This window comes from Nomia melanderi, chromosome 12 (genome assembly GCF_051020985.1).
Source record: "Nomia melanderi isolate GNS246 chromosome 12, iyNomMela1, whole genome shotgun sequence".
Lineage (NCBI taxonomy): Eukaryota > Metazoa > Arthropoda > Insecta > Hymenoptera > Halictidae > Nomia > Nomia melanderi.
The window spans coordinates 14,253,602-14,265,687 of NC_135010.1; the positions used below are offsets into that span (position 1 = coordinate 14,253,602).

Here is a 12,086-nt window from a genome sequence, read left to right on the forward strand (position 1 = left end):
GATGCTCTATACCAACTATAGGACACTTGCGAGCTACGAATCCGTAGGACGGCGCCAAGTGCTGACTATCGCGTATTAGGGGAACTAAACTGCGTTAGCGAAACTCGTTAGTCGTCCGCCCCCGCCGACGCCGATACGGCCCCGCCGGATTCACCCGACAATGGGAGGTAAGCGGGGAAATTAACGACAATTAAAATCGCTCGATGAAAAGGGGTAGGGGGCGGGAGGGAGGGACCGGGCTTTTACGCGGCGAAAGGTAATCGCCAACGATGGCGGACAAAGAACTCGCTTTACGCGTCTGTTCTTTGACGATCGAAATCAATTACTCGGACAAATTGTAACGACCATCCCCCGCGGGCGGCCGGGCAGAGATAAAAATTAAATTTCCCGCTTTCGTTTCACGCGGTCGGGCGACCGGAATTTATTTCTCCCCCCATTTTTTTCCCCTCGCCCGGCCCCGTTGCGCGATTTTTTCCATTCGTCGCCGAACGACGATCGTGTATTATTAATACGCGATAATTGCGCGGGAATCCGGCGATAAGCCGATGAAAATCGTCCGGGTCCCCCGGCCGGGACAAGAACCGAGGCTCCGGTGACTTTAACGATCATAGATAAACCTAATGACCCGTGCTAATTAGAAGCAAAGACCATTATCGGCCCTCTCCACGCGGCAAAAACGAATTTGTCGGCCGCGCGCATCTATTACCGATTCTGTTTGCTCGCACCGATCGTAACGTAGATCAACGGTATGGATGAGTGGACGGTGGATCGGGGACGGGGCCGGCCCCGTTCATTTGCATATTCTCCGCCGCTTCTTTCTCCCGGTTTAACGCGGAATGGAATCATCTTTATTGATAACCGGGCGTTACGGTTTTTAAGCCGCGGGGAAAAAGTTCTCGTACGTTCTCGAATCAGTGTTCAGCAACCGAGGATTCCGGGGGATCGTTGTTTTCAAGCTATTCGCCGCGATCGCGCGCTGGGGATCGGCGATTCCGCGCGAAAGCCAAAAATGAGTGTAACAATATTCCAAGCCGTGAAAGCATCAAGACTGCTATCCGATCGGTGGCCGTTCGAAATTTCTGGTCTCGTTCCCTTCGAGTCTCCCGAGGCCCCGAATCGGATGGCTCTTAAGCGTAGAGATTCACTGAAACGGACTAATTGTTACTTAGGGTCGTAGTTCGGATGGCTGCGGTAGAAACATACGATCTACGGTGTTCCGGCTTAATCATTCGCTACTTAGTCCAGAGTTATCTCTCCCGCCCGTTGGCCGAACTTTCCTCCTACGGCGTCGGCTCCCCGGGGAACTTGGCGACCCCGATGCCCCCAGATAAACTTAATGGATCCGGGGCTAATTAGGCCGGAAAGTCCGGGCGAGGCGGAGGCATCACCCGTTACCTTTCGCGGTCCACGAATAATTTCGACGGCTACTTCCTGTCGCAGGAGAGCCCCAGGAGATGAAGCGATTCACCGACCAACGTCATTTACGCGAATCCCGCATCCTGGACCGTCGTCGGACCGGCGCCGTCAACTAGTTTGCCCGAACTATCGCCGAGGAGCGTGCATTTCCGGCTGAAGAACGCCTTCCGTCACGCGGAAGCTACCACCTATCGATCGGCACCGTCGATCGCTCGGATCATCCTCAGCAGGTGATTCTTCCCAGACTTCCATAACACTCGTCGCTCTTCCCTCGAAACTTGGATGATCTCGGAGGATTGTCCGGTTCGTTTGAAATTATTGAACGATAACATTGAAATTTCTGCCAACATTATCATTCGAGATCGACGTTATCGGTGACTTCTCTCGCGACGAGACGTCTCGAAAATCTTAAGCGTTTTCCCATAGAGTTTGTCTTTTGTAGCAAAGAAAAGTAGAGATACTTATGAATTGTTTGCAACGTTTGCGTTACATCAACTTAGTTGCCTTATTAAACATTTTTATTCCACATCGGTTGTCTTGTATGTTACGATTGTTCTTTAGTCATTCACCAGTGGCTCATGGCGCTTGACGCGTTAATCGACCGATCTTTTCTGATTTCAGAGCGTCGTCGTGCGATTCGACGTGTACCTCGGAACGACGGGCCGAGGAACGAGAAACGGAAGGGATCCGGACGAGCAACACCGTCGAACGAAATCAGCGTGCTCGCGGACGAGAAAGGGTCGCCGCGGTTGAATTCGACGTTCGAAAACAACCAGAGGGGGAAAAAAGAACGCTCCGTTTCCCCGGCTCCTCTTCGTTTTCTCTCGCTGCGCCCGGCCCGAAAATGTCGGGGCGCGCGATAAACGTAACCGCCCGCGTGCCCGAAGTGCCACGAGGAAAAATATCGTGGCCGAATCGAATTTAAGTCCCGCGCGTCCGTCCCGTGCAAACCGCCGCTCGCCGGGGCGCGGTTTTTCCCGGCGGCGCGCACTCCACTAACTTTAATTTTCCCCCCGAAGTGCTCGCCGCTCGCGGATCATTTGAGCGAGCCGGAAATTAAAACGGACGTTCGAATGATCGTCTAATCGCACGGCCGATTCACCCCGTGCTTTTTGATTTTCCCTTCCAATATCGCGCTCCCCGGGGGCGGCCGCCGCCGGAGAGGACGTCGCGGATATTAGTTCCCCGTGACAAACGGCTCGCAGAAACCCAGGGACTTTCATTTTTGTTTCCGAATCCGAGGGAAGCGGGAGAAGCCGAGCGGAGGAGTCGGACGTCGTAAACCTTCCCCGTGAGCACGTGCGGATCGTTACAGCGCCACGTGGACGCGCGGCGATTCCGTTTTACGGGATCGCGGAAAGAAAGACTCGACCCGGACGATCCCGAGACCTTGTAATAGGATTCCCGGGATCAACGGGTCTCTCTAGGTGTCGGTGTCTTCGAGGCGGGACACGTAATTGCGCGGCCGACGGATTCGGCCGATTTCCAAAGATTCTCGTCTTCGTACAATAGAACCGTGACTCCGCTCCCGGAAGCTACGATTTATTTATTCGTTTAATCTCTCGACCGAACAGCTAGCACTTGAACGCAATATTTCTTTCCCGCGAAACTTTAACGAAAGGATCGCGTGTCGCGACGATCGACAGCGCTGAAATATTCAACGATTAAAGTACGCCCGCCTCGAGGAACGCGACCGAACGTTCAGAGTCACGAATGAATCCGGCGCGGAAGGTGCTCCTCGGTTTTCGACGGCTCGTTGCAGCGTGCGACGGGGACGCGTCCAGGACGCTCTTTGTACAAAGTATTCCTTGTATCCCCGGTGCGGAGCGTGTACAATCTGCCACCGATCGATCGAGACGCCGAGCGTACGAGCGTGTCGTCTTTAAACACTTCGGAACGGAGAGGTCTGGCCCGGAGGGTCTCGGAGGAGGAATCAGCGTTATTACACCGAGCGTTCGGTACTTTAATTAACGGAACTCGCGACGAGGCGTCGCCGTAAGAATCGTAACGCCTCGGCAAAGTCCCGTGTAATTACATTTCCGGCCGCGTCGCCGTCGAATCGTGATATCGGCCTCGATTGGCCCGGCCGGGGCGATTGCGAAAAAGGAACGGAGAGACCGGCGAGTGACGCCCGCGGAGAACAAGGCGCGTCGATAATAATCAACGCGGGGACACCGATCGCCGAGACTTTTACCGGAAGTCTCGAATCGGATGCAGATCCGCGAGTCACGATCGTTCGGCGTTTCGCAGGCGCGACAAGTATATTCCGCTGGATCGCGGGCAATTCGGTTAAACGAACGCTTCCGTCAACAACGCGGAGCAATTCGGGAACGAAGCTGTGCCGCCTCGCGTCGACTTCGATCGGTGTGGACACGCACGCGCCAAACTTTTTACATTTTTAGAGGTATAAACGATCACCGTATAAATAGTTGCCGTACGAACGAGCGAACAAAGTGTTCCCAAGCGTTCTCCCGCGGGAGAGAGGAGAGAGGATGTACTTAAACCACTCCTAACTACACGAACACAAACACACGTACATACACACATATATACACTGACACACACACCAAAGACTTTTTCAAACGAGATGAATATACCATGGTAGCGTATGATGTCCGTGCAAGCTTACTAGTGCCGCCGTGCTTTTCCGTTACGAGTTCATTTCACGTCGCTCGTACCCATCGAACGATTTGTATGAAAGTCATCGTAAGTCATCGACGGCTCGGCGTTCCGTTCGGTGCGGGCTCGCGTCCCCGGAAACCGACGCTGTTATATAAGCGACGCACACTCGAGCACCGAACACGATCCCCGCCGAAACTGAGGAACGACGAAGAGATTCGGGAAAATTGGGGAGGAGGGAGAAATCGCGGAGTGCCGGGTGCGCCGAGCGGAACGATGGGCCTAGTCATAGCGAAGAAAAGAGGAATGTATTTTATGATATTTTACGCATAAAACGAACGTAAATCGAATATAGCGATTAGTCCAAGGTAATCTTAAGTAGAAGTGTATAAAACGAGGACACGAGGTGCATCGCGTCGCACGGTCCAAGTAAGGGTTGGCGAGGGCGAACGTGTCGATTTTTTCCGAGCAAACCGAACGGGCCCTCGAACGACGATCGGCCGCTGACGGCCGTACCAAATGTTAATTAATAGTTAATTCACCGGTGGACGATCCGTCGATCGTCATCGTTCACGCCGCCCCGCCGGTCGGCCCGGCGCGAGGGTCGCCGGCGGGCGGGACGGGACGCGACCAATCTTTTCGTTTACGTCGAGATCGAGATCATCACCGAGCCGTGTGAATCGCCCCCGACACGGATCAAACCACTAAGCGCTACTGTAAAATATTGTATATTGTTTCGCGTTATTTATTTTCCAATGTTTCTGATAGGAGACGCGTTTTTACCATACTTCAAGAGGGTTACCGCGTAACGTTATAGCGACACGACGCTCGTTCTGGTCCGCGGTGCTGTGCCTAGTCGTTGCGACGAGCAGGCGAACCGAAACGACCCTTTCCTTTATCATTTACCTAGGCGAAGACCGGCGAACGAGTCGAGCCGGTTGAACTTTTCCGATCGAAATCAAGAATCTCTTGGCCGCGACAGCGTCTGTCACCGGTCTGGAATCGTGTCGCTACGAATTCGTTAAATTCCGTCGCGAGGCCAATTCCTAGACCAGCCGATCAACTTTGTCGGAACACGGTGCGCTCGCGCAGAGTGTCACCAAGACAGTTCACGGCGGACCAGTCGGATTTAATAATGTTTATAAACTTCAACGTATTTCCAGCAGCTTTCGCAGTGTGTAAACTAACCGGGAGAAAAACCGACGCGAATCTAAATAGTCTAGGTGAGATTTAAGAGCGTTCAGCTTGCGTACTGTGTTAAACAGATTAATACGGACGTGCCGTCCGCCCTCGGAAGTGTGTCGGCGTGCGACCGGAAACGCGCAGTAGAGGCGTAACGGGCGAGCTTCGCCTTGTTCTTGGTAGTTGGCTAACGATCATCATTCGAGAGGATGCGCGGAAAGAGGGTGCGAAAACGGAAGAGGGCTGACCGAGCGATTCGTTTTGTACGATGCGTGACGGCGAACGATCGCCAGTTCCAACGATAGTCTAATAGCGAAACGAACTGCACTATGGATCGTAAAGGCTAAACTCTAGCAGCACGAAGTACGTTAAAACGAAGTTAATAGCGAAAATTGTTGTAAGGGAAAACGAACGCTGCAATTATTAACGAAAGCATAAGCCGCTGTTGATGTTTCCTAAAAAGAAAACTGAAAGATAAAATGAGACACGTGGTCTTCGGATTTCATTCGGAGAGGGTGAGTGAGAGAGGGTGAGAGAGAGAGTGAGTTGGTACAGAGTAGGTACCAGAGATTCAGGAGTGTGTTACGACCAGTACCAATTATTCGACATCCCCGATAAAAAAACCAGATGAAACATAGTTTATGTGAGACACCGAGATTTCTATTAAATTCCATTTAAAGTCGCGCACTGAGATGATGACACGAATTCGCAGCGAGTTACTTATATAAACGAGATGCCTAGTCAACGTGTGTACGTGCTCCCGAGGATTTAGTTTCGATCCTGCGTTCTAAAGGTCGGATTAACATTATTTGTTTCGTGATTCGTGTCGTGTGTACATCGAAAGGAAAACGGACGAAATATTTAACAGGTTTGGAGCAACGGTACACGCGAGAACATTTATGTAATGCTGACGAACGTTACTTGCGATTTGGTATGTGACGAACGTAAGACACGAAGAATATTTTATTCTAGTCGTATCTTTCATGCTTTGCCAAGTAAAAATAATATAATTCCTGTGTTAAGTGTAATAGTCAATTATGTTTTAATAAAATCTGCCAAGATTCTTGTCAGCCCTTTGCTTTCCCTGTTTACGAACTCGGATGGAAACTAATTAGGTGTAATGAGAGGAGGAAGTTTTATGTTAAAAATATATATATATATATTTGTATGAAACTCTCCTTAAACAATGGTATAATATAGCTTCAATGCATATGTGCAAACTCTTAAAAATAACGCGACCATTAGCAGCGATCGTTCGCGTACCGGATAAGATTTAAATAGCAGTCTTCGACATTAAATATTGAAATCGGTTGAATTGCAGTGCATTAAAGTTTCGACAACTGCAAGGTGAAAGACTTAATCCTATATATTCTTATAGCTAACTATGGTTTCCATTTTATGAATAGAAGTGGAGAAGGATCTTAATTGAACTTCTTGACTATTAGCGATAAACACTGGTTGAGTTTCATCCCATTGTTGTGGAATCCCACAGTCGGGTACGGTGTATGTCAAGATATCGAAGGAGCATAAACAGTCCAATAATGGGAGAAAACTGACTGTTCCTGAAATAGAATAAAGAAAAGCAAGGCATCCCATTATTATTTCTTCCATCGTTATTCCTCTGTAAGCATCTTAGATCCATGAAATAAAGTCTTACCCGTAATTTGACGTATCACTTCACGTATTTCTTTCTGTATGGTTTTTGGATCTTTTGTCCCAACCTCAGGAAGGCCATTGCTTGTACTATTCTTTAGTCCATTGGAAGGTTGATCTTCGTAATCAACTTTGAAATCCCATTTCTCCAATACTTCTTTGGTATTCACGTTCGTTATAACAAGAGTTATTTTTTGTACTTTTCGTTGAGTCAACCACTCTTGAATCTGACCCAGAACGGTATCCAGGAATCCTTTAATTTTGTCATCCGTAGACATTAAAACAAACAAACCAAAATGTTCAGCAGGTTCAAACGTTTCCGGAGGATAGATGCCTCTTTGATATAAAATGCTATTCACGCCGTAAACTGTAATAATCAAAATGTTCTGTAATATAATGGACACCTTGATGTGTAACCCATTAACGACCAAATTGATTAGTATTAATTTGAAGAGAACTTACGGAGATATTCCTTAACCAATTCTGCGGAACCTTTCAGGGTTATACATTTAACTTTCTGTTGTGTTTCCGTCATTATTTTTATAGATGTATCGTTAAATAAATACTAAAGAAACTAAAGTTTCGTTCAAAAATGTATCGCCACACGGATTATAATAGAAGCCGGTTTTTCATTTTCAAAATGACCAATGCACAGCCTATTGACCGACATTTCACCAATCAAAATATAAGGGGATTATTTCATATATTTTAGGAATGCTTGTAGCATGAACTAATGCAAAATTCGTATTCGGAGTGACTATTGATGACATTGTCCTGAGAATATTGTTTAAATAATTGTATCGAAACTTAATGTTCACAAACGTATATATTTAAAATGAAATATATTTAATTGTAAAGTGTATTAATTTAATAATTATATTTAACAATGTGTTCCGCAAGTAGCGATCATATTCCTATAAAAGAGTCGTATCTACGTTCGACGTGGTTCATGGCAGATCGCAGCGCCCCTCAGGCGTGAACGGATGGTGCATGCGCCTTGCCTTCAATCGTGGTTAATTTTCCAAGCTCTTTGCACACGCGTCCATCATGGCATCAACTGAGGAACTGAGTGTTTCGTCTCTTGTGTACGACTATTTATTAAAAAAAGACGCATCGTTGGCAAAGGTCTTTCAAAAGAAAACAAAGGCGGTAAGATTCTATAAAAATTTGGCGTATATACTTAACCTAATCGATCGGTATAGCATCAATACCCATGCGGCGTACGAAGTGCCGCCATTCGGCCGTACCACGTGGGTGAATTTTCGTTACTTTATATCTCGTTTTTCTGTGTAAATCGTTCGTGATCGTTACGATCTTTGCTATTCCTGAGATTGTATATTAACGCCGAACCGGTTGAATATCGTTTGTGTAGCTAAATTCAACTGTTTACAAAATATGACCGCTCCTCACGCTCCGCAATTTTTTTTTAGCCCGCGCTACCGAAAGGAGCGCCATCGATACAAGAGGTATTCCAGTATTTTCAAAAGACTTCACCTAAGAAATTACATATAAAAGCACAAGCTAAAGACAGTAGTTCGGAATCGAGTTCGGAAAGTGAAGGTGAAGCACCGAAGAAAGTCACACAAGTAAACGGCAAAGCTCCCGCTAATGCCGCATTAAACAGTAAAAAACAAGAATCATCTTCCGGTGATTCCTCCAGCGAAGATGAACAGCCAGCACCAAAGGCAGCTGTGAAAACTAAACCACCAGCTAAAGCACCGGTAAAGAAAAAAGAAAAATCAGACAGTTCTTCGGAGGAAGAACAGAAATTAAAAGCGCAACCTAAAGCAGTTTCCACACCCAAAGCAAGTAAAGTAGCTGCAGCGAAAGAATCTTCAGACGACGATTCTGATTCGGATAGCAATGAAGTATCAAAGACAAATATTCCTGCTAAAGTAATTGCAAAGCCTCAAACGAAAGCTAGTAAAAAAGAGTCTTCTAGCGAAGAAAGTAGCGAAGAAGAAAGTCCTGTTAAGCCACTTCTGAAAAAGCCTCTACCCACTGCTGCAGTAAAGCCTGTATCAAAGAAAGGTGAAGAATCTAGCGATGATTCCGATGATTCTTCCGAGGAAGAGACTGCAAAACCCGCGGCACCTGCAAAACCTGATAAATCTGCTAAAGCTGCAAAGAAAGAAAAATCTTCTAGCGATTCTGATGATTCCTCAGAAGAACCGGCTGTACCTGTGAAGCCAGCTGCAAAAGCTGCCGCAGGAAAGAAAAAGCCCGCTCCGCAAACGAAAGAAGTAACAAAACCTGGAAAGCAAACCAAAGCTGCGCCAGCAAAACAACCAGTCGCAAAGAAAGAGTCTTCCAGCGAAGATAGTAGCGAGGAAGAAGAACCAGCTAAAAAGAAGTCTGTATCTTTCCCAACGCCACCAGTGGCGAAAAAGTCCGCTAAGGCAGAAAAGTCTTCTTCCAGCGATGATAGCAGCGAAGAAGAAGAGAAAGCTCCACCCAAAAAGGTAGCTCCACCGACACCGGCAGCAACGAAAAAAGCTCCCGTTGCGCAGGACGACTCTTCCAGCGATGATAGCAGCGAGGAAGAGGAGCCTGCAGCCAAAAAGCCTGCCAAGATGGTAACACCGACCAAACCTGCCGCGACGAAGGCTGCCAAGTCTGTTGCAGCTAAGAAAGCGGAATCCTCCAGCGAAGATTCCGATGACTCCGACGAAGATGAGACACCAGCAGCCAAGCCAGTAACAAAAGCAGCGGCAAAGAAAAAGGAATCGTCCAGTTCAGAAGACTCTGATGACTCCGAGGACGAGAAGCCTGTTAAGACAACTCCAGCAGCAAAAACAGCGGCGAAAGCGAACGCTAAAGCAAAGTCATCCAGCGAAGATTCCGAGTCAGACTCGTCGGAAGATGAAAAACCGACAGCAGCGCCTATCGTAAAAGCTCCAAAACCAGCAGCCGCCAAGAAAGACTCGGAATCGGATGAAAGCGATTCCGACGAGGAGCAGACACCGGTGCCGCAACAGAAAACACCAGGAAAAACAGAAAAGAGAAAGCACAAAGAGGTGGAGGATGACGAGGACGAGGAAGCCGAGGAGAAGCCTCCCGCGAAAGCCCAGAAGAACAACTACAGCAACTTCGTGAAAGCGAACAACAGCTTCAACAGCGACAAGGTAACACCTTTGATTCGATGCATCCGTTTCTGTCGAAGGACAGTGCACTTTGATTTACCATATTTTATGTTTAGGGGGGAAAAAATACTCCGTTTCGTCGTGTAAAGGACGATCAGGTCGAATTGGACCCGAAATTGGCAAACAATTCTTTTGAGGCAAAGGTAAATGCTTGGAAACATCATCCGAGAGACACAGGTCACTCGCCGTTCTGTAAAAAGCTTGAGGCTATGTTTCCGTGCATTCACCGACCCTTCTTGGAATGTTGATTTTAGAAAACGTTAATCGAAAATTCTTTGTTCGTGATGTGCTCGCGTTGAAGGGAGGAAAACGGCGGTTGACCTGTGTTTCTCTTTTGTTCTAGGAGGAGGAGAATCAAGAAGAGGGTGGTTTTAAGAGACACGGTGGTAGGGGCGGTTTCGGAGGTGGTTTCGGGGGTGGCTTCGGAGGCGGTAGAGGCGGTGGTTTCGGTCGCGGAGGGTTCAGGGGCGGTCGAGGAGGTGGCGACAGAGGAGGTCGCGGCGGTGGCGGCGATAGGGGCGGTCGCGGAGGGTTCAGAGGTGGTCGTGGCGGCGATAGGGGTGGCCGTGGCGGCGGCGGTGACAGGGGTGGCCGAGATGGCTTCAGAGGTGGCCGCGGTCGCGGCGGATTCGACAACAGAAAGTCGTGGGCCGGAAACGATAACGCGGGGGGCAAACCGGACGGGTTCAGGAGGTCGTGGGGCAACGACGAGAACGACAGAGGTGGACGCGGCGGTTTCCGAGGCGGTAGGGGCGGTTTCGACAAAAGAAAATCGTTCGACAGCGGGCCAGCGCAAAATAAAAAGATAACGTTCGACGATTGATTATAAAACAGTTTTGTACAAAGGTGAGAGGGGTGGTTCGGTGTAGCGGGAACCGTCTGGTTACAAAGGTTCGACCGGTAAGTGAAGGTATAATTTTTGTCCAACAGAGAGGTGCACGTGGCTCTTGGGGAGAGAAAGCGAATCAAGACCTGAAGTTCACAAGGGGGAAGTCATTTCGTCACGAAAAGACGAAGAAAAAACGCGGTAGCTATCGCGGCGGTCAAATAGATACTAGCGTCAATTCCATTAAGTTTGAGGATTGAGTAAGCGATTGTAAAATGCGTCTGTAAATGTGTTGACTATATGTAGCCGGTATGTTTAGATAAGCGGAGTATAATAAGTATCGGAAAGTCTCTCATGATTTCGTTGGCAAGACAAACCTGTGTTAGGGTCATTTTATGCTGCGACATTGATGAAATTCTCACTCGGCTGTCATAGAGCTACGCCCCGCGACGTCGAGGTACGTCGGTTTTCGTTCTTTTTTTGGTAATACGTTTGGTCGTTCACACATTTAGTATCTACAAGACTGCGATTTCCACTTGTCCGTCGAAAGTCTCGTGAAATCATCATTTATTTTAATACGAGAAGGTATATAACTAGTATAAGCTATTTCAAATATCGAGTAGCTTCTGTATTATAGGATATTGAATGTTGTTTATCGCAATATGTAACATACGACATGAATTGTACTGTTCCTAGAAAAGATAGGAAACTCTACGCAGCACGTCAGTAATCGTCTAAGCCCGACGATCGATGTAGATCATTCGGCTAATTATCATTCTTACGCTTTTATTCCATCGAGAGGGATTCTTTTCCACGAATATATTATCACTCAATAGTTTTCGTTCAGTTCTCTCTTTACGATTAGCCCTAGATTACCGATAATACACAAACGACCTATAAGTGATAACGGCGCGAATGCCATTGCATTTGTGTGACTAATATTTATATAGAGATCATAAGTGACGTGACATTACACGATTTTTATATGCGCCGCCATTCGACACGCAATCAATTCTCTCGAGTTGATCGCCTTTAATTATGTGCAAAAAAGAAAAACGAAAGAAAGAAAGAAAGAAAGCAAATGCAAAGACCGCGTGTCGCAATCGATTATTATATCTCGTTGTTAATGCATGAAAACACGCATACTTTGTACGATATTCTGAACACCGAGAAACGAATATAAGCAGAGAGTGTAATCTTAATAATTATACTATGTTTTTAACCCTGTATTATAATATTCTCTTCCG

General features: G+C 47.5%; 2 protein-coding genes and 1 long non-coding RNA gene across 5 annotated transcripts; 2 read left to right on the forward strand and 1 right to left on the reverse strand.

Annotated features, from left to right (window-relative positions):
- Positions 1-1,473: 1,473 nt before the first annotated feature.
- On the forward strand, positions 1,474-6,287 carry LOC116432563 (uncharacterized). Its single transcript, XR_004236142.2, has 2 exons — positions 1,474-1,646; positions 2,038-6,287. It is a non-coding gene; the product is annotated as an uncharacterized LOC116432563 (long non-coding RNA).
- Positions 6,288-6,379: 92 nt separating this feature from the next.
- mad2 (mitotic arrest deficient 2) lies at positions 6,380-7,556 on the reverse strand. The gene is made up of 3 exons (XM_031989642.2): positions 7,333-7,556; positions 6,875-7,237; positions 6,380-6,779 (listed from the first exon to the last, which is right to left on the reverse strand). Exons 1-3 carry the CDS (start codon positions 7,403-7,405, stop codon positions 6,580-6,582), a joined length of 636 nt encoding a protein of 211 aa, XP_031845502.1. The 5' UTR covers positions 7,406-7,556; the 3' UTR covers positions 6,380-6,579.
- Positions 7,557-7,827: 271 nt separating this feature from the next.
- On the forward strand, positions 7,828-12,061 carry Nopp140 (nucleolar and coiled-body phosphoprotein 1). 3 transcript variants are annotated; one of them, XM_031989641.2, is made up of 4 exons: positions 7,828-8,019; positions 8,301-9,995; positions 10,070-10,156; positions 10,944-12,061. In XM_031989641.2, the coding sequence occupies exons 1-4, from the start codon at positions 7,918-7,920 to the stop codon at positions 11,097-11,099; spliced, it is 2,040 nt and encodes a 679-aa protein (XP_031845501.2). In that variant the 5' UTR covers positions 7,828-7,917; the 3' UTR covers positions 11,100-12,061. The 3 variants fall into 3 exon arrangements, with proteins under 3 accessions (XP_031845501.2, XP_076228584.1, XP_076228583.1); XM_076372469.1 differs by lacking the exon at positions 10,070-10,156 and adding an exon at positions 10,357-10,859 and having other exon boundaries at positions 7,829-8,019; positions 10,944-11,091; XM_076372468.1 differs by lacking the exon at positions 10,070-10,156 and having other exon boundaries at positions 7,829-8,019; positions 10,357-11,092.
- Positions 12,062-12,086: the final 25 nt, after the last annotated feature.

What these genes read in the sequence shown, in the direction of transcription:
- mad2 (XM_031989642.2), bottom strand. Translation starts at nt 7,405, where the DNA reads ATGACGGAAACACAACAGAAAGTTAAATGTATAACCCTGAAAGGTTCC. An exon ending in ATTGGTTAAGGAATATCTCC is followed by an intron (nt 7,238 to 7,332) that starts GTAAGTTCTCTT and finishes TGATTATTACAG; the next exon opens with TTTACGGCGTGAATAGCATT. An exon ending in AGTGATACGTCAAATTACGG is followed by an intron (nt 6,780 to 6,874) that starts GTAAGACTTTAT and finishes ATTCTATTTCAG; the next exon opens with GAACAGTCAGTTTTCTCCCA.
- Nopp140 (XM_076372468.1), top strand. Translation starts at nt 7,918, where the DNA reads ATGGCATCAACTGAGGAACTGAGTGTTTCGTCTCTTGTGTACGACTAT. An exon ending in TTCAAAAGAAAACAAAGGCG is followed by an intron (nt 8,020 to 8,300) that starts GTAAGATTCTAT and finishes ATTTTTTTTTAG; the next exon opens with CCCGCGCTACCGAAAGGAGC. An exon ending in ACAGCTTCAACAGCGACAAG is followed by an intron (nt 9,996 to 10,356) that starts GTAACACCTTTG and finishes CTTTTGTTCTAG; the next exon opens with GAGGAGGAGAATCAAGAAGA.